The sequence below is a fragment of the Salvelinus sp. IW2-2015 genome, linkage group LG5 (genome assembly GCF_002910315.2).
Source record: "Salvelinus sp. IW2-2015 linkage group LG5, ASM291031v2, whole genome shotgun sequence".
Classification (NCBI taxonomy): domain Eukaryota; kingdom Metazoa; phylum Chordata; class Actinopteri; order Salmoniformes; family Salmonidae; genus Salvelinus; species Salvelinus sp. IW2-2015.
The window spans coordinates 18,255,170-18,279,373 of NC_036844.1; the positions used below are offsets into that span (position 1 = coordinate 18,255,170).

At 43.5% G+C, this 24,204-nt stretch overlaps 1 protein-coding gene across 1 annotated transcript in view; it reads left to right on the top strand.

The window, feature by feature from the left end:
- The first annotated feature begins 667 nt into the window (after positions 1-667).
- LOC111964525 (mediator of RNA polymerase II transcription subunit 13-like) overlaps positions 668-24,204 on the top strand; it is a 131,051-nt gene continuing 107,514 nt past the window's right edge. The window contains 2 exon segments of the mRNA XM_070443478.1: positions 668-2,195; positions 15,499-15,736. Coding sequence (XP_070299579.1) covers positions 2,124-2,195; positions 15,499-15,736 — 310 coding nt within the window. The 5' untranslated portion in view covers positions 668-2,123.

The following is a 24,204-nucleotide window of genomic DNA, read 5'->3' on the forward strand; positions in this document are numbered from 1 at the left end:
TGTTTTTGTTCTACCTTGTTATTTTTAGTATTACATTGTTATTGATTACCGCATTGTTGGGTTTAGAACTTCCAAGAAAGGCATTTCACTGTACTTGTGCATGTGACATTAAAACCTTTGATTGTGACACTATCATGGACGTAGTCATTGGGTGATTCTGACTTCCACTCCTTGTTTATGACATCACCTGGAAACACTGTAAATAGAAGGCTCTGCTGTGAATGGTTACATTATGTAATAATTATAATGCAACACAGTCTATTACCAATGAAGGAATTGCAACAGTGATGTAACAATAACATGTGTACGCCTGGTAATGATATCATTGATACATTCACTGCAACCGTTCTATTGTTAAGCGTAACAATGTTAACAACGCAACAATACACTGTAACAATAGGGGAGATAATGTGTGATGTGGTTAGATGACAGCTGATTGTCAGTGAGAGCCACTGGCGCCTCTAGCGTCGCATCAAGGCCTGTATCAAAGATTTTAATCTAAGCAGTGCTGTAATCCCTTGCTTTGATCACGTGAGGACTCTACTTGGCCAAATGGGAAAGCGAGTCTCTCGTAGCCTGCCGGCCGCCATTACATTGCTATGCGTGGTGGGCTGCTGTTCGCGTAAGCACTCAGTAGTACACACTCACATACACACAGAGTGAGAGCCACACATATTCATACATACACACACACACACACACACACACATACGCTCACTTACGAATGTTACAGCAAAGACACTGATTGTGACATAAACAATGCCTGGAAAGGGACTCGCTGCTTCAGAATTACTTGATGAGAAACACCGCATATCATCGACGGTTTAATGTATGATTTTTACGTCATAAATCTTGCTTTAAGATGGAACACGTTATTTTTCATGTTTTTTTAGAGGGAGATAAGGAGACTAGACTCATCTGACCAGTGTGCAGCATTTATTTGATAATCATAACGTCAGACAGGGATTGTCACCATTACTGGATTGTCAACGTTTTTTTGGATACATTACTGCAGCTATTGTTATTTCAAGCTAAATAAATATTTCGAGGTCTAATTACTAGGAAACTGGGAGGACATTTCGTAATGATATAAAACAGAAAGGAAGGATGGATTTTTTTTAAACCTCGGGCTACTGCTGCCGTTTTCCTTCTGGTGGATTGAGTATACTTTTCGTTTGAAGAAATAAGAAAACGTTTAACATTGACATATTGAATTTACTTTTTTGTTTGCGAGACCACGACTCTTGCTGTCCACCTTGGGTTACCCGACCAAAGAGCAATATTTTATTTTGCAGTCTGATGTTATTTGCAAAGTGAAACAAGGATTAAACATTCCAGTCACAGTTGCCTGTTGTGTGTGGCAGGCTACATTGTGAGGGGGACGGTGGTGGTAAGAAAGAAAGCTATTAATAGCTCATGCAATTCTAGAAAACTATCACAACTGGTGCATTAGCTTGTGCGGCTGACGGAATCGAATTTAGATTTCTTGCATGCAATTCGCAGCTGACTGGTCTCCAACACCTAAACGGTCGATTTCGTGTTCAATTAGGGGATAATAAACGCGTAATAAACTACAGCGTTTTTCTAGAAGTTCTCGGACTAAGCACTAATTTTGATGGGGTTTTACGCTCTGGAAGAAAATAATAGATCGACTTCACATGGATTATTATATATATATATACATTTTTTAAATTAATAATTAAAGTAGGGCTATCATCAGAACGACTGGAATGGAAACCGATTGACATTTCTCTCCATGGATTAAGACACGGATACATTTTAGCCTAGCCTACCTGCTTTCTGCGTTTGACAATGATCAGGTTTGGATCGCCTGAGCTGGACTGTAACAATGTTCTGATCTGCGAACCCACTTGGATGTACGAAAACAAACCATTAGTTTGGTATACAGTCAACGCGGGTTATTGATACATTTTGAATTCTTTCTTTGTTGACAAAATAATTGAGCTACTTGAGGTTAGCTGTTGATCTGTTAGACAATTTCCCGTGTTTTGGCGGTGGCGTGGCAGACTTGTGAGGAAACCGATTTGCCACCACTGCTCGGTTTTGATACCGATCAAGGATTTCGAAATGCCCTGCACTGACGACCCGATCGGCGGACGATTATGACTACAGCAGCGAATTGGGTGGCTAACGGGGCAAGCCTTGAAGACTGCCACTCCAACCTCTTCTCTCTGGTACAGTAAAACAAATAATGGGTGCACATAAAGACATGAGCGAGTCGTGAGCGACAAGACATAAGACCGTAGTAGGCAAGCTTTAGATCGACAAGACATAAGACCGTAGTAGGCAAGCTTTAGATCTGCACTAGCAGTACAAAGGTGAACCAATTGTCGGGGCCGTTATTAACCAATCATTAACGCGACCCACTGGTCCAGGAAAACTACTGTATTTTTATTACTAAACGTATTATGATACTATATTATACTTCAGGGGCTTTAACACTAGGCTTACATTGTTTTGTAGCTTGTTCAAATATATACAGCCTCATAAAAAATAGTTGCCTAATATTGCCAGTTTATTGTTCATGTCACACTTTAATTTCTAGGCCTATAATTTATTTTAAATTACCCAAATTATGTCACTATTGCTTTTTCTTAGCCAACATCATGGTAGCCTAGTGATGTGACATTGTGTAGATAGATTGAACTAGCAGACATACTTAAAAATCAAGACAGACAAAATAATGAAGAATAGCTATGCCTATTAAGACTTACACTAAAATCTGGAACACTTTCTCTGAACTGCACTTCTCAACAACTCGCTTGGGAAAAGCATTTCCACTGTAGCCTCTCAAGTATTTTTTGAGTTGGTGGAAAAATGTGAGGCATTTCCTGATTTTCTGCAAATCATTTTGTAATAGTAGCAATGCTAAGGCTACCATAGGCCTAGGCTACTGCTCAAACAGAGCACTCAAGAGCAGCAGGTTATGACACCGAAGGGTACGCAAAGCAATTATTATACCTGGATTGATATGAGATAAGTGGTATCCAAAAGCTATTTATTCAACCCTTTACCCCCTGCTCAAAGAGCAGATGAAATAATGTGTTCCGTACTAGAAAGGAAACATGAGTTGTCTGCCAGTAGCATGTCTCAAGTTACCAACATAATTTCCACTTTCAAAGTCCTTATTGGAAGATTATATGCAACCTTTGCTCAGATTATCAAACAAACCTTTCATTTTACATTCATTAGCGGAATTCACAAGTTTCTATTATTGCCTCGATTCCATCCCAACCCTCCATGTCCCAAACGTTTCTCAACTTCACTGAGTTTGACTCTGCACTTACAGAGTTAACCGCATTGCACTACTACTACATACACTGAAGTGGAAAGGCATGTGGATTGAGTTTGGGCATGGGGTCAGGAGCCACAACAACAATAGGGGTCCTGGGGGTATTTTAGGTTATGATGCTGGTAGTCATGTTCATCTCTAGTAGCATTGTGCCTCCGACACTACACTAGTTACAGTCAAGCTCTCAGTGTGGTTTGCGAGTGTGGGAAGAGAGGAGGAAAACCTTTGCAGGAGATTTATCCAATGCCGTGCAAATTCGGGGAAGCCCTCTTGATTGATTTAGTGCTCTCTGTTGGTATACATTCATTTAATCAGATCAAATCTAAGTGCGTTTAGTGCAGTCACCAGAGCTCCCCTGTCAGGTTCACTCTTTCAGTGGGCCTGTGGAAACAGAGTAAAACAGTGATGATGTTTTTTGTCAACTTTCTATGCACAGTGTTTTCCCTCCAAAAGTCTCCTCCTGCATTATTATGCTATGCTGTGCAGAGGGCTGGCAAGGCTCCACACTCTCTTTGTCTGTGTGAACAGAAAGGTGAGAGAGAAGAGGAATGTCTGCTTGTTGTTCTGAATATTTATATGTGGTTAGAGGCACAGCAGTTAGTTAATGTGGTGGCTGTCAGGAAGTCAAAGTCAGATGAACACTAATGACAAACCAGTGTCTTGTCAAGGAGGGAGAGAGATGGGGAGATCGCTCACTGCAGAGTGCTTAGGTCAAACAGAAAAGCCGGGAATTTAGAGTCATGTTTCATGCGCTATTACTATTGTATTACTACTAATACTTCTATAATGACTATTGTGTACCATATTTGTCATTGTGTTTACATGGTGACAGTTCCTGTACGTATATTATATTTAAATATCTTCACACCTCGGTCTCAGGGTCATGTATGTGCAGCATAGTTTATGTAAAGTTGGTGCTTTACCAGTGAAAGTAATTTTCTGACAGCCTGTTGAACACCATTCCACTGTGCAGTAACCTTGTCTGAATGATTTACTACTTGTTATTATTATTATTAGTATTATTTTTGACCATGTCAATAGAACACCTAAAAGGTTTAGCATTAAGCAGCATATATTCATTAGAAACAGATTACTGTCGGCCTATTTCAACTGCATTGTGAGAGAAAGGCTTTTAAATGTAAAATACTTTAATCTCAGTATCATCATGACTGGTAGGACCAACAAAAATCCTAGAAAAATYATGAACAGTAGCCTAAGAAAGAGGGGTATGAAGAAAGAACGTAAGCAGTCTTGTTTGAGGCAGAAGAATCTGTCTTTCTTTCTAGTGCTGGATAAAAGCAGTTAGAGAGTGAACGAGCGGAGCAGGGGAATCTGTTTTCGTTTGAGGGAAGTATTATGTGTGATGTGTATTTCCTGAGCGCTAGCCTCTGCCCATTTGAGAGAAAGAGAAAGTGAGAGAGAGAGAAAGAGAGAAAGAGAGAGAGAGAGAGAAAGAGGGAGAGAGATCATGGCTGTACCTCTACAGCTTGGGCAGGTTCTTTATACTGACTCATGCTTGAGTCACTGCTAAAATATGAAACACAAGGAGCGCACAGCCCATGACGCAGGGACCATCAGCATGTGCACAAACACACAAGCTAACACACACACACACAGGGGGAAGCAAACACACACACACTTGCAAAAACACACTAACGTATCAGAATATGCTGATAAACATATTTACACACACACACACAGGGACATGTACGCTTGTACAAACATAGGTTGGATTTTCTTGCTTTAATTAATGGCGTCCTCCTGTCCCCCAGACAGGACTGCTCGGAGTGAAACACTGGTAATTAAGTGTCGTCAAGTGGAGGTATAATGTGATCAGCTAAGAGGTGCTTATTAGACAAACTGTATTCCAATAGAGGTCCATGCATGTATAATGATAACCAACTGTGTAAGTTGGAGAGAGAGGGGAATAAGATAAGAGATGAGCTGGTTAATACAATTGAACAGGATGACCCACAGTATTTAGGTTACTTAGTGGCCCTGCTCATAAGGAGCTATAATAATGGCCAGTATTCAAATGTTAGAAGATTACTACTATGTGCTGAACCGGGACTTTGTTCTTTAAGTACTAAAAGAGCATCAAGACAGGAATTCTGGGATGCTAACCCTTAGAAAAAAGGGTTACAAAAGAGTTATTCAGCTGTCTCCATAGGAGAACCCTTTTTGGTTCCAGGTAGTACCCTTTTGGGTTTCATGTAGAACCCTCTGTGAAAAGGGTTCTACATGGAACCCAAAAGGGTTCTACCTGGAACTAAAAGGTTTCTACCTGGAACCAAAAAGGGTTTTTCAAAGGGTTCTCCTTTGGGGACAGCCGAAGAACCCTTTTAGGTTCTAGATAGCACCTTTTTTTCTAAGAGTGTAGATCTCCAGTCCAATGCCCTGTGGTATTTCTCCATCTGCCCAGCTATAGCTCTAGTAGCCAAAACAAGACCAACTGCAGCCTTCCTTGGCTGGTCTTCTTGCTATAGTGTAGTGACAGTTTGCCCTGGCCTCACTTGGAAAGGCTGTGTGTAGAGTTAGCTAATCTCTCTCTGTCACTGCATGGGGATCCCTGTCATCACAACAGGGTTCAACTCAGTGGGGGCTTGTCCCCCCATATCATCCTTCCAGGATAACATCCTTAGCTCAACACAGACCCACTTTACCCCCACTCCTCTCTCCTCACCCACCACACACACACACACACACACACACACACCACACACACACCACACACACACACACACACCACACACACACACACACACACCACACACACACACACAACACACACCACACACACACACACACCACACACACACACACACACACACACACACACACCACACACACACACACACCACACACACACACACACCGGCCCAATAGATTACTCCACTACAGATCAATCTATTAACGAGCGTTCTCACTTTTCATAGGGGTGGGGCATGATGATTGAGGGAGGGAAGGCAGAGAAAGAGGCCTCCTTTGCTACCAATACCTTGATATAAATCCTGTGGTGAGCCATAGATCTTGTCTGAGCGGACCTGTCTCAGCCCTGCCAGAGAGGTGAAGTACGACTGAAAAGAGGGAAGAGGTAGCCACCTTAGTCCTGTGTGCGACAGGAGTGGGACAGGGATGGGATGTGGAGAGAGGGGGGATGTGAGATGGACAGGGATGGGATAGAGAGTGGGACAGGGATGGGATAGAGAGTGGGACAGGGATGGGAACAGCAGTGGGACAGGAGTGGGACAGGGATGGGATGGAGTGGACAGATGGGAGATGTGAGTGAGACTGGGATCGGGAAGAGAGTGGGACAGGGATGGAAAGGCAGTGGGACAGGGGTGGACAGGGATGGGATGTGGATGGACAGGATGGGATGCTGGAGTGGACAGGGATGGGGATAGAGAGTGGACAGGGATGGGAACAGGCAGATGACAGGGATGGGACAGGGATGGGGATGTGGAGTGGGACAGGATGGGATAGAGAGTGGGACAGGGATGGGAACAGGCAGTGGGACAGGGAGTGGGACAGGATGGGAGATGTGGAGTGGACAGGGAATGGGATGTTGAGGGACAATGGGAAGAAGTGGGACAGGGATGGGGATGTGGAGTGGGACAGGGATGGGGATAGAGAGTGGGACAGGGCTGGGAACAGGCAGTGGGACAGGGAGTGGGACGGCATGAATGGGGTAGGCGGGAGATCTTTTGGAGAACAGTGGATTGATTTTGAAATATGTCAGCCCTGCAGTGCCAGCTGTGTGCTATTCTTAGCCCTCTGGTGTTCCTGCATACAGGGCGACAGAAGGGAGAGTGGGAAAGGGGAATTGGCAGGAATGAGCAGTAGCGAGGCCGATGCTGTGGCTGCTACTGAGGTGATGTCTAACATTGTGATGCTCCTCAGCCAGGCCTGCCCACATTATCTCCATCAAAGGGACACGAACTGTTTGAGTGACACTTCGTTTTTTCCCTCACACTATTTCACATGGCTCGATAGAGTTTCACCACACTGTTTTCCCACCATAACGCTGGCTTTTGGAAATCTGTTATCATGATTTCCATGATGCGATTTCTCTTTTGTGAACTTGATACTGTGTTTTAAAGGCTTGCTTGTTTGGATATCAACACGCTGTGACTGGGAGAGGATTAGGTGTCATCCAGAGATGCTGTAAGGACGTTTTACAGACGTTGTGGTCTTTGTTACTGCAACACTGAGAAGCCTTTTGTAATTACCATAATTGACCCAGCAATCTTGATAGAGAGAGCTTTTCCATTTAAAGGAGCTATTTCTCTCGGCTTGTAACTTGGCTAATATTATTTTGTGCTTCTGACAGCTTAGCCAATATATGGTACTTGGCTGCGATTCAATAACAGTTATACTCAAGTTAAAGGCTGTTTAAAGTCACAGAAGAGTGTCTGGGATAAGAGTAGCTAGGTGAAATACTTGTTGTTGTGCGGTTGTGAAGTCTAATAACGATGCAGTCATGTCCTATTGAGAAATGATCTCCAATGAATCAGCAGTGCACTCTCGAGGAAATCAACATGCTAGGTCCAGATTGTTGATTTGAAAACCATCGCAGCACATTGATTTGTGCCGCGCTGCTGCCACAAGTGTGCTCTCATCTTAAATTAGCAGACATCCGGCCTTTTCACATGGTAATGAACATTTGCACCACTCAATCTCAGCCCTGGCACACACAGTGAATGGGATTTCCAATATAATGTGGAGACACATTGGAGTCAATATAGTCAACGATGCCTAGTCATGCAGTGCATATTGAGCCTCAGCGATGATACAAAAAAATGTGCTATCTAGAACCTAAAGGGTTAGATGTTCCCTTATGAACAAGATAAACTATGTATATGTAAGGGAAGCAGCCCAGAGTGAACTGTACTGGAGTACTTGAAGGTCATGCTAGGCTGTGTTAAGATGTTGCGAGAGACAGGAAGTCAAGGCACTCAGTCAGTGCAGTCACTTCTCTGATTCTTCTCTTGAAGGGCTCTGATTCCATGCTGCCACACCCACTTGGTAAACAAACATCAGATTACAGGCAGAAGAGAAGTGAGCTGCAGGTCTAAACCTGTTCAGGTGTCAGTGCAGGGTTCTGTACTGCCAGCGCTGCAGACAGAGAGGGGGGCTATTGATGTTTGTTTCTGTTGTTTACTTAGTGTAATGAAGCAAGTCATGTTAGGTTCATGAACATAGGACTTGTTATTTTTTCTGTAGTCATTCAATTTTAATTAACTTTTAATTACATAGGCTACATCCAATTATTTATATCATATTTCAGACTTTCATTTACATCTGTCCAATTTAAATGTTGAACACATTTCTGCTGCCTCCTTGCAGTGCTCAATTAAGTCAGTACATCTGGATAATGTCAAATTGTTCATAACAAAAGCACAGTCATAACCTTCAGAGTTACCTTATATACTGAAAAAATATAAACGCAACATGTAAAGTGTTGGTCCAATGTTTCATGAACTGAAATAAAAGGTACCTGAATTTTTCCCTACACACAAAAAACTTATTTCTCTCAAAATGTGTGCACAAAGTTGTTTACATCCCTGTTAGTGAACATTTCTTATTTGCTAAGATAATCCATCCACCTGACAGGTGTGGCGTATCAAGAAGCTGATTAAACAGCATGATCATTACACAGGTGCACCTTGTGCTGGGGACAATTAAAGGCCACTCTAAAATGTGCAGTTTTGTCACACAACACAATGCCACAGATGTCTTGAGTTTTGAGTGAGCGTGCAACTGCAGGAATGTATGTCCAATATGTCCAACCGGCATCACATCCGCAGACCACGTGTTACCACGCCAGCCCAGGACCTCCACATCCAGCTTCTTCACCTGCGGGATTGTCTGAGATCAGCCACCTGGACAGCTGATGAAACTGAGGAGTATTTCTGTCTGTAATAAAGCCCTTTTGTGATGAAAAACTCATTCTGATTGGCTGGGCCTGGCTCCCCAGTGGGTTGGCTTGGCTCCCAATTGGGTGGACATGTGCCCTCCGAAGCCCACCCATGGCTGTGCCCCTGCCCGGTGATGTGAAATACATAGATTAGGGCCTAATGAATTTATTACAGTTGAGTGATTTCCTTATTCGAACTGTTACTCAGTAAAATCATTGAAATTGTTGTATGTTGCGTTTTACTGAAAATGTATATTTTTTTCAGTATAGTTGGATATTAATGTGTTGCTTCTGGTAAGTCAGGGGCTTTCCTGACATTTATATTGTGCTGGATATAGTCATTATTATGATTATTCCAATCAGAGACAGTGAATTCCAGGTGCATAGTAGCCAATGGAGGTGTTACCGGAGAGAGCGAAGGAGGGGAGGGCAAGAGATGGAGAATTACATCCCTTTGTAATTTACAGTCAACGGAACAGACCCCTAAACTGCTTGAAATGTTATCTTTCCGCCGTAACCCTGGAGACAGAATCTTGAAAATTGAATAAGTTGCCGAAGTCTTACAGATGGTGTATGTTGCCTAGCAACTGTTTTTACTTCCCTTTTTCTTCCTGGTGTATTTCTTCTGGCCTGTCACAGTTAATTAAGTTGCGCTGGAGACACACTTCTGGTAAATGTATTTGCTCATTAATAATTCACGTTAAGCAGGGCCACTGTTTTAGGTAGGTCCTCCGTTTAAGATTGAACCCAACAGCATGGCCCCATGTCTTTGTTTGTCAGCATTTGTTTGCCACACCAAACACTGGCTATGTGCGGCCTCTCTCCCCTTCTTCATTGGTCTTCCTCCTTCTCATGTCCCGCCCCCCTCTCCTTGCATCAGGTGAGAAGTCAGAGGTTGATTGTAGCTCTCCGCAGTGTGAGCCACAGCTGATTGGCAGGTCCATCCGTCACTCTGCCCCCGGGGACGGGTGTAGCTCTAATTAGGTCGCTTGGCTTGCTTGCCTCCTAGGGCCAGATCCTACAACAGAAACACGATCAAATGACGCCCCTTCCTTTGTAGGGCCTTGTAGAGGTGCAGAATAAAAGCACCTGTTTAGTGCCGAGAGCCTTAGAGGCCATTTTCTGCACCTGTTTGGTGCTTTTGTGTTCCTGTCTTGTCTCCTTAGCTATGCTCATATCTGCAGAGCTCCCTGTGCACTGTAAAATGCAAGAGGGGGAAAAGCAGGCGGTAATATGGGTTAATTTGATTTCAATGGGCTAATTGAAGAAGGGGGGGATGTAGCCTGTTCTGATTTCTCGTAGTCAATCAGACTGGTCCTTATAGGCTCTCAGTACTTCCAGTGTCTGCCACCCTCCCTGCCCATGCGGAAAATAGATTATTTCTGGTTTTCAAAATAGTTACATTTTTCAACACAGACTACAGGGTAAAGGTAATTTCAGTTTCCAAATCAAATTATTTCAAAAGTTGAGCAATAATTCTATGAAAAAAATATTAATGTGAAATCTATTTATGACTTGAATTTCAGTTTATTTTCTAAATTTGAGCTAAATGGATTGAGTCTTTTTGGATGATATGTGAGTGTCATGACTACAGTATTGTAGACCTACCAAACAGCTTGTCAGTTAAACAAACCCCACATATTGGCAGCATGGCAAGTGTCTTCAGATATTTGACAGGCTGAAAATGCCACCCTGACAGAAAGTGTTTCACAGAAGCTTTGATAGGTAAAGCTGCTGATATACAAGCTGTCTCTCTATTGCCTAAAGTGCTCTCCTCTGTCCAACTCTATCGCTCTTACATTGCTACAAGAATCCTAGAGTGGTATCTGTGTTACACTCTCTCACCATTCAGATGGTGACGCTTTGATACCAGGTCCTCATCTCCCAACTGGTGAGGAGACCCACCTGTTCAAGACACCCACATTCTAAAATACTAAATGGCCTTAAATAGTGAGGAAGTTACTTTTCAGAAACTCAAGCTGTTTGCTAAACTGAACTTAACATTCAGATGGAAAAGATAGCATTGTGTGTTGATAATAAGTCAGAGTGTATGGTGAAGTCCTCTGGGTTCCTGTAGAACTCCAGACAACTCTGCTATATTTTATTGTCGCTGCTTACAAAAGGCTGCTTTTTATGAATGGCTACCTGTGGGTTTGTGTAAAGAAACAATAGAGTGCCGTAACAGTGTTGTTTGTCATGTAAGGGGAAGGAAGGAAGTGTTCTCCCCAACTATACAGTCGTGCCTCTGCGTGTGTTGTCTTACGTGACCTTGTGTTCAATGCACACCTTTCTGTTCCAGACTGTTGCAGTGCCTTGTGTGCACGAGCACGCGTGTCTTTCAGCATGGAGGTAAAATGGCCTGTGCGGGCATGGAGGTAAAATGGCCTGTGCGGGCATGGAGGTAAAATGGCCTGTGCGGGCATGGAGGTAAAATGGCCTGTGCGGGCATGGAGGTAAAATGGCCTGTGCGGGCATGGAGGTAAAATGGCCTGTGCGGGCATGGAGGTAAAATGCGAACAATCCATTCCCTACGTCTCGTAGAGGTTTTCCTCAACACTCCAAGTTGCTAGCCCTTTCCTGCAGTCAAATGACCTAGTGACCTCATGGGTGGAATGTTATTCATATTTTTCATAATTTCATAATTAATAAACATACTTTCTTTTAAACTGCCGAAATCCAGTTTTTCTATGTCAAACGGTTTTGTTATATTTCAGTCTTCTGTGATGTATATAAAGTGTAATATTGGGATGCAAACTCAAAATGGAATACATTTCATCTCTATATCTGACATGGTACAGGCGTCTTCTTCTTTTTAAGCCCATAACCATGTGTGTGAGGTGTATACTTTTGTTTCAAAGTAGATTTGTTTAAGACTACCAAGAAACACTCTGTGTGACCATGATTTAGCCCACTGCAGTAAAAGGTTAAGGCAGGACAATAAGCAAAATGTTTTCTCGCTCCACGAGCACTCTTGTGGCTTCACCTTTCTGTCGGTCGCTGACCTCAAAGGTGAAGCTCGAGTCAAGTGTGCTTTCCTTTCTGTGTGGAAACCTTTTAACCTGTGTTATGGGGCTTTACCTGTTATTATGCATCTCCTGTTCAGAGTCTATAGGTTTCTATTAGGTTGCGTACACTATGTTTACTGTATACAGCATACTCACTATCAACATACTGAGATGTGCTGGTTTGCTGAGGCATAATACAGTGAACCCAAACCAGTAGATGTAACATCTACATTACTACATTATATACGTGTGCCTGTACTGTATGTGCCTGACTCTGGACACTACTTGCAATTCCAACTATGTGTGTGCCAAAGGTTCACCAGAGGAGAAGCTTTGACTCCCATATGTGTTTGATTACAACCAGATGCTTAGTGTTTTCTGTATGACCTCTGGGGAAGGATCTTCTATTGGTTGATAGCTGAAACACAGATACTGTACTGTGTCATTCAGCTGTCTGTATACTATCACAGATATGCACTGAAAGCTCACAGTTAGATTCTCTCTTCTTCTCCACAGACTAGGGAGAGATTGCACTTCTCACTTGTTGCTGTTGTCAATCACATAGGCATACCATAGACAGCACTGTCACAAAGAGAGAGGAAAAAGCGAGAGAGACGAGAGAAGAGAAAAGAGAGGTAATGGAGGTTAGAGGAAGGATCTGTCCGTGACTGTGTTCATTAAGAGATGAGAGAGCAGAGGGTCAGTAAACAAGGTGCATGAAACAGTTCTGTTTTTATTACTTGTGGAAAAAATTGATTTGGAGGAAACTCTGGTTGTTTGCGCATGTTGTGAGTGATTTATGCTCCCTCGATGTATGAGGGATAAAGTGTCACTAGACCTCTCACTTCTGCTCCTTGGTTCCCAGGCTGCACAGCAACCTGCCCAGGGCCTGCACACACACACCTCATTATCACATCACGCCTGTTATCATTGGACAAAATGATTCTCGCTGACTGTCAACCAGAAAATGGAACCCCTAAAATTGAGCGCCCTTAGTCTGCATCACAGCTCTGGACTGTGTGCATGTGTGTGTGTGTGTGTGTGTGTGTGTGTGTGTGTGTGTGTGTGTGTCTATGTGTGTGTGTGGTGTTGTGTGGTGGGTGTGTGTGTGTGTGTGTGTGTGTGTGGTACTGTGCCATTAGATTAGCTTATAGCAGGAGTTTCCTTCATGATTCAATGGGGTCATCATGGGGGTTATTGATATGTGATGCGTAGGGGGAGTCTAGTGCAGTCTCAGCCATAGTAAGACACTACATGGCCTCCCAGTGATCCTGTTTCAGGTTTAGAAGTGACCCCTGTCAGACTCTCTCTAAGGTTTTGACATTCACAGAGAGTGACTCGTCCTCGGGCGGATGTCGGATTTCTTCACCTCTGCTTTGGGAGAAGGACATCCTTGACCTCCAGCGGGACTATTTTTAGGCCAGATTATCGACGTGTCAATGTTTATATCTCAGATTACACACACTCTGTCATTATGGACGAGTGGGTTTGTAATTATGAGCTACATTTTTTCACAGGGGCTGTCTGTGACACACTCGTATGCTATTCTGTACAGACAGAAAATCACACTTGCATGTACGCATGCACGTACACACTCACTCACACACACAAACAAACACTCACACAAACACACAGTACACACACAGTACACACAGTACCCCCCTCGCTATCTCTCCGACCACATAAGCACATTGAGATACATTTTTCCAGCCAGGTGCCCCATTTTGCTGCGTGTGTCTGTCCATTTGGCCAGTTCTTCCATCAAACTCCAATGGGACAGATAGTATTATTTTCTCCAAGTTGGGGAGGGGTGGCGTGGTGCCAGCCAAGACGGCGTGCCAAGCTAGGCCCTCACAGCTTGCTGAACACAGGAGAGGAGCCTAGCCCTGGCAGTGTGGCTCACCGAGCGATCTCCCTTATCCTGCCAAATCTGCTTCTGTGGGTATTGAACACAGCCTTTGTGAGATGTTCATTTTCAGCCTTGTTCTTCATAGACACCCACACTGGAGCATAATATGACGACTCTGTTATTGAGTTGCGTTCAAAAGCAAAATCAATGTCTCTTGTGGGGACTTGATGGTTTTCAGCCATAACTTCCCTAATGTGGATCAATGGCCCCATTGTTTATTGTATTTAAATAAAACCCAAACCACAGAAGGGAAAAGACAGACTGTACACATGACAACAATATTCCACCCAAGCCAGACTGTTTTTCCTTTCTGAGAAAATCTATCCTCGGTGTCATTGGTGTGTCTTCACATCTGTTTAAAGAACCCTCTCCCTGGTGCAGTGGGGGTGCCTTTTTACTGCTCATCGATAGATTGAACAAACGTCCTATTTGACAAGGCTGTCTGCTGCCTCGCTCCCCCAGCCCTCTGATAGACAACATAAATGCGTTTTATTCCATCAAATGAAATTGAGAAGATGTCAGATACTGACTATGCTGCGGTGATTCACCCTGACACAATTTCTCCCCCGTTCTTCTCTCGCTCTTCTCTTTCTTTCTTTCTTTGTTGCTCTCTCTTAATCACTCTCTCATTTTCTCTCTCTCTCACACCTGCTTATTCAGTGTCATACTATACAGTATATACATTTTTACAACAGCTCTGGTGAAAATATGAAAAATGTGAATAGAATAACAGTAGTAGCTGTGGATTTATTCATTTTTTTTTTACAAGGCAGTAATCAGAACCCTTGTTAGCAGGAAGGCCATAGAGCTCTAGGGTTATATTTAACATTATGTAGCAGCCCATTATTCACTTCACATTGTATACCACTTCATTTGATGTGAAGAGCTACAAACAGGGCATCAGACAAGACCTCAGTTGTCTCAGATTACAAGCATTTAATCAAATTAGGGTCTTATAAAAAATGTATCATGTCAATGTCATTCAATTCTAATAATCAAACGTTTCCAATACTGTTTAGAGAGCATAGTCATTGAGGTGAACATGTTCAATTATAGCGGGACCAATCCTTGTGTATTATATCCTGGTTATGTCATATTGAGGCCACTCATCTCCTTCATTACAGTAATCCACCACTCAATTACAATTCAACCAACTTTATTGATACTAATTCGTTTTTACGATAATACAAAAATAATTACAGTATTCAGATACAATAATTCAAAGCTCTCTGTCTCTCTCTCTATGTATTGCAATTCAATTCAATTAACTTTATTGATACTAATTATGATAACACAAAATAATGACAGTATACAGAAATAATAATAACACACTCTTTATCTTTTTCTTCTCCAGGCGGAGCTCACGGGCATCAAATGGCGGTGCTACAGCTTCCGCGGCGGTGGCGAGTACGGACCGGTGATCTCAGCGCCGGCACAGGATGACCCGGTACTGCGCAGCTTCATACGCTGTGTGCAGGCCAACCTGCTGTGTGTGTGGCGCCGCAAAGTCAAGCCTGACGCCAAGGAGCTGTGGATCTTCTGGTGGGGCGACGAGCCCAACCTCTCCGACGTCATCCATCACGAGCTGGAAGGTGAGCCTGCCGCTGCTGATCACTGTTGCGCAGTCATATGCTCATCTTCTCCCCCCTTCTTCTGACCTCCCTTGCGCTCCACTTTCTATCCCCCCATCCCTCCAGTAGGCTACCACCACCCTCTGGGTTTGTTGCATGTGGACCTTGAGAGTGACAGTTGAATAGGCATTTTATTAAAAGTGCTCATGCTGTGCTGTGGGGTCAGTGACTTGGGGGAAAAGGGGCTTTATGTTTAGTGATGTGTAGCGTTGTGTGGTCCGTGTTTTACTGTCTTGTGTTGTGTGGCATTGTGCTGGCTCAGGAAAGTCTCTGTAATGAAGCACACAGTAAGACTCCCTACGTGCAATTTTTCTTGCTGTTGTTTAGATCCTGTGTGTGTGTGTGTGTGTGTGTGTGTGTGTGTGTGTGTGTGTGTGGTGTGTGTGCGCGCATTACCGAGAGATATCTCACCTGAAAGAGTGCCACTGTCAGCACTATCTCCTCTATTTATAGAAACATTTGCAATCTGGCTGCACGCTTGCAGGCAGGGAACTAGCTTATTGACTAAGCCAGGGAAAGAGAAGATAAGAGGGGGGACGAGAGGAAGAAGTGAAGGATGGTTTAAGGTTTTTAGTAAAGCAGACGAGCGGAGAAGGGAGAGGAAAAGTAAAGAGAGAGCGAGAGAAGTGAGAGAGTAAAAGCAGAGAGTCGGGTATGAAGGGATGAGAGAGAAGGAATGAAGTAAAGCAGAAAGGCAGGAAGAAGGGGAATAAGAGAGGAGGAATTAAGTAAGCAGAGAGAGGAGAAGGGATGAGAGAGGAGGAATGAGTAAAGCAGAGAGCGAGTGAAGGCATGAGAGAGGAGGAATGAGTAAAGCAGAGAGCGGGAGAAGAGATGAGAGAGGAGGAATGAGTAAAGCAGAGAGCGAGTGAAGGCATGAGAGAGGAGGAATGAGTAAAGCAGAGAGCGAGTGAAGGCATGAGAGAGAAGGAATGAGTAAAGCAGAGAGCGGGAGAAGGGATGAGAGAGGAGGAATGTGTAAAGCAGAGAGCGGGAGAAGGGATAAGAGAGGAAGATAACTAGTAGAAAGGAGAAGGGGTGTTCTAGTGGAGAGATAGAGATGAGAAGGCAGGAGCAGCGAGAGCCATCTTCCCGCTTTCTCATCTTCATTTGTTAATGGAAGGTGACACTAATGAGTGGGAATGCTTCTGCATGGGTCAGCTTTGCTAGATCTTCCCGATCTTCCCGTCTGTGGTCGGACACCTACTGTTCATATTGAATGCAGAGATGTGTAACCACTACTGTTTCAATTGTTGTTGTTGGCTGTAGYAAGTGTGAGTCTATTTGAGTCCCAGAGATATTGAAGGCTTCAGTAGATCCAAACTTCAGAAATGTGCCCATCTTTGAAATGTAGTGAAATGCATTAATATGTGCAAAATTACAACAATTGTGACCCTCTTGACATGCCAAATTAAACAAAGGGTTTGTTGTTGTAGGAGGATTATTTATGAAAATCAAAAGCATCAGAGAGAGAAACATTCACACTGTATCTCTCTCTTTCCTGACCCGGAGTTACATAAAACAGCTGAGAGGAGGAGGGGGGCAGCATGGGGCTAGTCCACTAATCTAATCTCCCCAGGCTTGTCATTCCTCGCCACTGGGCCACACTTATCGATTCTCGTCATTGTCCAAAGAAGTGTATGCAGGAGAAAACACTGTGGTGCTGCTGATTGTATAACCTCTGCAAGATTTCACTGCTGCTGATGTTTCTCTACCGCTGCAGAGGCAGTATGCCAGCGTATGCAGTCAGCAGGGGAAGCTTGGATCCTCTGTGTTCACTCTGCAAAACAATATCGATATGAAGAGTCTGACTAAGGCTGAAGCTGTCATATGGTCGAGATGGTATTCTACACAAAAGAAACCCACTTAACTTTCCCACTTTCTCACGTTGTCCCTCCAGAGCACATGAGCCAAATATTAAGCACAATATTTCAGGTTTCAATTCTTAAATTCCTGTAGTTTCACCAGCCTCAAAGTGAACAGCTTAAGAGGCCAAAGTCACACCTTCTTTAAATTATTTTTGATTGGTTGTTGGTCTGAGCAGGCATTAGCAGGCTGGTGTGTATGTGTGTGTTTTATGGCAGAGAACAGGGAGGGAAGGCAGGGCTTCCTGCTTATCAGATAAAGCGTGGGAGAAAAAATGCTGTGTTTTTTCCCCCCCAGAGCGTAGGACTGCTATACTGTGGCCTCCATTACCAAGACATCCAGTCCCCTCCCTCACTCCCTCACTCGGTCACTCACAAACCAAACATGCTTAACCCCCCCTCACCCCTCCATTCCTTAGAATCCGCTCTGAACTCACCAAGAGCACGAGGGTTTCCAGACACTGGGTGCCCCACTATACCCTGTCCCCTCCTCTAACCTCCTCTTTCCCCCCTCCAATTATTCCTGCATTTTCCCCTGGCATGTCTCCACACAGGGACCTCTGTGCAGCTGGCCGGGAGGCACAGGGAGCCAAAGGTCGAGGGAGCTGAATAGAGCACAGGACAAAGACCTGGTTACATTGTAATGGGCTGGCTGGGAGACCTCTGTCTCTGGGAGGGAGAGCACCTCAGAACAGGAACACAGAGACCAGAGATAATGCTTTAGAGGGGAAAAAACCTGACTAACTGACTCGTGTTTTGATGTGGTGTAGCAGAATATGAGGAGATACGGTGTAGCTAAGGACGATGACATGAAATAAGGTCTAATTCCTAGGCTGCCTGTTATACGGAATATTTTTTACAGTTCAATATTATGAAATAATTGAATGCAATATTAATTACAGTGATACCATTGCATATGTTTGAGTTTTAATTTTAAACGTGGTAATCAGGTTGATACATTTAATGATAATGGCATTATTTCATAGCTTGTATTTACAGTATGGAGTGTATGGTTTTCAGTAAATATCTAAGTGAAAAAAGAGCTCCAATAATATAATTTCTCTGTTTAATCCATATTATGCAATCTGCCAGAAGGATTGTCCTCTGACCTAGCCCATGGTCACTGTGTGGTGTGCTGTGAGCTGCCCTTTCCCCCTGAGCACTAAAAACTGATACATACTCATTGTGAGCCAGATGCACTAAGCTTTTACATCACTGCAAAGTTACTGCAAAGGTACCTGAAAAAATACACTTTCATGCTTTAGCTCTGATATTCAATTGAGCTGTGTAATCTTTGCAATGGCAGAACATCTCAATAAATCTGGTACCTCAGACAACAGTCCACACGTGCTCCATCTGTGTTCAGGTATCAGTGTGTCAGGCTCTCTCTCAGCCCGGCTCTGTATGCCATTGTCATTGGCTCAATGTCGAACCAGTGGAGTGTTTAAACATCATGCCCAATGCATGTGGCTCTGCGATTAGCTTCCCCAGGGTCCTAAGACCTGGTGGAATTGCCCTATATTTTCACTATCTCAGTAGTACTGCTTTATGAAAATCTCTTATTTCTTTATTTCTGAGATGACTTTTTTTGGAAGGGTGGTGAGGGGGTAATCTGATCTAGTTCTGGCCGTTTGCTGTGGAGGAGAAGTTATTTATCACTATGTGCTGTGCCTGTGCCCTACAGTGTGGGCTGTGTCATGCATGTGCAGTACTGTAATGTCCACGGATATCCGGTCAAGACCTCATGACAATCTGACTATTTTAACCTATGGAGGTACTGTAATGATTACATTTGACTGTGTGGTTATTAGATGGGACTATTGATATTAGTGTTGTCATGACTACCATAAGCCAGTTTGCCCCAGAGTTATGTACACTATATAGAGAGTTGGGCCAATGCGGATTCTGACTGAACATTCTGAGAGTGCCACTTTTTCCTCCATAGCCGTTGCTAAGCGATAATTGACACTTCCACCTTGTGCTGTTTATTTCTGATAGTTTTCAAAGCCTATGAAGATGTCCAGTGAAAGCAGACAATGTGTTGACACCACAACACAGTACCGACTTGGAAACACATTATTCGTAATGCTATTAAATACAAACATTTGTTCAATTCACATCCTCATTTGCTTGTTTACAGCGGGTCATTTCAAAGGGAATTGTTGGAGGCGATCTCTTATTGTTGCATCCAATGATGTGTATAAATCCTCGATGGCTGATGCTATTTAAAGGCTAATGAAGCCACAGGCCGCCATATTGCTACTCCTCAGAAGGAGCAGTCCTCCATAGGAATTAATGGAATRCTACAGTATTTCAATAAAATGTTTCAAGGACAAAATGACATGTATTTATGTATTTCCTTGATATAGTGGGGACAGTATCATTTGTACTCTCTAAAAAAAGTGTATGTTCAGTTCACATAATATAATTTAAAAGTATGCATTAAGGTGTCTAATAGAATATACTAGTTATTTATATAGCTTCCAAAATCAAATATATATTTTTACAATGGAGGAGTACCAGAATGGCTGCACGGTGGCTTCAAAACAGTGCCCCGTCTGTCATCTACGGCTAATACATGTCATTGGTTACATCACCAACATTTAGAGAAAAAAGGTGCTAACATGGCATCCGTTCTAAAACCTGGCCGAGCTCTCTTAAAATTTCTCGGGTTTGCCTTATCTGTGACCTAGAACAACTAGGCTCTGCTTTGCCATACCCTGGACTCACATTGTGTATCTGATCCCCTTCACTGGTCCAGGGTCAGATTGGTTGTTTAGCTCATAATGTTTGACAATGCGCTGGTGAGCTACTATGTACATCCACGAAGAAGGAACCATATAAATTTAATGTGAAAAACGGCAACTCTTTTTCTCCTGTGCGTTTGGTGGTGGTAGTCGAGCGAGCGAGCATTGTAGTAGTTTTCCGTCATTTGTATCTAGTGTAGTAATACCCACATAGTGAAGTAATACCCACAAGGTCGGGGTTACAACTCATTTGTGGCCCAAAAACGAGAAGCAAGCTTCGAATTCGGGACAGTTTGTCTGGTAGAAGCGAGCGGATTGGAGTATGGGAACCATGCACATTTCTACTGTATGCGGTGCTCATTTCACCCCAGAGGACTTTGATTGCTTAGTAAACCCAATGAATGGCAGGATTCAGAATGAGACTGACTGAAACCAGGTGATGTGCCGAGCTTGAATGTGAAGCCTGCAACCTCTATTTCCTACCGACCTACCAGTACGTTGCGAACAGTGGCGGTCAGTGCCGTTTAAGATGYGGAAGGATGTTTTCATGAGGATGATCTTATTTCTATTACAGCATATTGGATGACTGTCATTCATATTCCATTCACCCAGTTCAATGTAACATGGATAGGTTTAGGCAACTACATGATACACATATTTTCCCTATACCCCTCATGAGGTTGCTACAACCTAGCCTATGAATGAAAGTTTACAACGTAGGTGCACACAGGTCGAGAGAAAAATTTGAGGTGACYTTCAATATCGCCTTGCACACTCTTGCCTGCATCTAGCTGATATAGGGTGTAATCATTAGTCCAACAGTTGCAAACGAGAGTTTCTATTGGACAAATTTAGGTACAGTGCATTCAGAATGTATTCAGCAATCTACACACAATATCCCATAATAACAAAAAACAGAAATACCTTATTTACATAAGTATTCAGACCCTTTGCTATGAGACTCGAAAATTGAGCTCAGTTGCATCCTGTTTCCAGTGGTCATCCTTGAGATGTTTCTACAACTTGTTTAGAGTCCACCTGTGGTAAATTCAATTGATTGGACATGATTTGGAAAGGCACACACCTGTCTATATAAGGTCCCACAGTTGACAGTGCATGTCAGAGTAAAAACCAAGCCATGTGGTCGAAGGAATTGTCTGTYGAGCTCCAAGACAGGATTGTGTCGAAGTACAGATTTGCGTGGGGTACCAAAAACTTTCTGCAGCACTGAAGGTCCCCAAGAACACAGTGGCCTCCATCATTCTTAAATGGAAGAAGTTTGGAACCACCAAGACTCTTCCTAGAGCCGGCCGTCCGGCCAAACTGAGCAATCGGGGGAGAAGGGCCTTGGTCAGGGGGGTGACCAAGAACCCAATGGTCACTCTGACAGAGGTCTAGAGTTCCTCTGTGGAGATGGGAGAACCTTCCAACCATCTCTGCAGCACTCCCCCAATCAGACCTTTATGGTAGAGTGGCCAGACTAAAGTCACTCCTCAGTAAAAGGCACATGACAGCCTGCTTGGAGTTTGCCAAAAGGCACCTAAAGAATCTCAGACCACGAGAAACAAGATTGGAAGTGTTCCAGTGTTGTGTTGGATAGTCCTAGCTAGATAGTTGACATAGCATCCCGCTGTTTGAGCAGGGTGTTTGATTAGGCTAAACTAGCTAGCTGCATTTGCTAGCTAAGTAGGTGAAACAAAGTGAAAAAAKCCCCAAAATCTCTCTCTCTTTCTTGCTTCTTCATTTTGGAAGAAATACATTTCTTCAAAACTGTTCAACTATTGTCTTTCTCTCGCTTTGAGTCAACTACTCACCACATTTTATGCACTGCAGTGCTAGCTAGATAGCTTAGCTTATGCTTTCAGTACTAGATTCATTCTCTGATCATTTGATTGGGTGGTCAACATGTCAATTCATGCTGCAAGAGCTCTGATAGGTTGGAGGACGTCCTCCGGAAGTTGTCATAATTACTGTGTAAGTCTATGGAAGGGGGTGAGAACCATGGGTCTCCTAGGTTTTGTATTGAAGTCATTGTACCCAGAGGAGTACGGAAGCTAGCTGTCCTCCGGCTACACCATGGTGCTACCCTACAGAGTGCTGTTGAGGCTACTGTAAACCTTCATTGCAAAATAGTGTATTTTAAATAAATTGTTTAGTGACGTGATTATATTTAGTATAGTTTTATCTAAAAATMATAATTTAAATGTTTTACATTAAAAAAAATGAAATTCCCTGAGGATGGTCCTCCCCTTCCTCCTCTGAGGAGCCTCCACTGATCGCGAGTGTAAGCTGTCATGGAAATTGTTCCGGGAGGAAAGGGGACAGTGCGAGTCATAGGATGCAGATGGCGTTATATATTTCCAAAACTTTAGTTTAGCAGGCTAACAACCTTGCAAGCTGATTTGTAACATTAAATTCATAAAGTATTTACTTGTAAGTTGGCTGAATATGTTACTAAAACCAGTAGTAGTGAGTGCAAATGAGTTATACATTTGAAGTTATTTCTGTTGGAGTTTACATTTTAGGGAATAAGCTGGCTTGCTGGGTCCTCCATATTACGTTACACCCCGCAAATGTTTTTTTCCAGCATGACTTCTGCATTCTGATCAGTTTTATGTGATKATTTGAAAATAAAWAAGTAAGGTGTAACTTTGCATTGGGATTTTTGATGCGTATTATATTGCAAATCCATACGTTACATGTGGTTACGTTTATGCTATCTACCCTGTAATTCATTTAGCAGAAGCTCTTATACAGAGCGACTTACAGTTAGTGCATTCATCTTAAAATAACTAGGTGCGAGAAGGGGTGCTGTGGGATTATTTAAGATACTCTTTGGAAAGGTAGGGTTTCAGATGTTTCGGAAGATGGGCAGTGTCACGTTCCTGACCTATTTTCTGTTGTTTTGTATGTGTTAGTCGGTCAGGGCGTGAGTGTGGGTGGGCATTTCTATGTTTTGTGTTTCTATGTTTAGGTCTTGTAATCAGCCTTATATGGTTCTCAATCAGAGACAGGTGTTTGACGTTTTCCTCTGATTGAGAACCATATATAGGTTGGCTGTTCACACTGTTTGTTTGTGGGTGATTGTCTCCTGTGTCTTTCGTGTCTGTATATGTGCACCACACGGGACTGTTTTGGCTGTTCGTTTCGTTTGATGTAGTCTGTTCCTGTTCGTGAGTTCTGCGTGTAGTTATGTAAGTTCCATGTTCAGGTCTGTCTACGTCGTGTTTGTTATTTTSTAAATTTCAAGTATTAGTTTTTCGTGTTCGTSTTCGTCCATTCAATAAATCATTATGTCATCATACCTCGCTGCGTATTGGTCCACCGATCCTTCTCTCCTCTCCTCGTCCGAGGAAGAGGAAGACGACAGCCGTTACCGGAATCACCCACAACCTAGGACCAAGCGGCAGGGAGAGCTCAACAGAGCAACCAGACTCGTGGACTTGGGACGAAGTATTGGAGGGAAAAGGACACTGGGCGCACATTGGGAATATCGCCGCGCTCGTGAGGAGATGGAGGCAGCGAGAGCCCAACAGCGGTGGTATGAGGAGGCAGCAAGGAGACGTGGCTGGAAGCCTGAAAGCCCGTGAGTACTATCCAAAATTTCTTGGGGGGGGCTAAGAGGTAGTGGGCCAAGGGCAGGTAGGAGACCTGCGCCACTTCCCAGGCTAACCGTGGGAGCGGGAGTACGGGCGGACACCGTGTTACGCAGTAGAGCGCACGGTGTCTCCTGTACGTGTTCATAGCCCGGTGGGGTTATTCCACCTCCCCGCACTGGTAGGGCTAGATTGGGCATTGAGCCAGGTGCCTGAAGCCG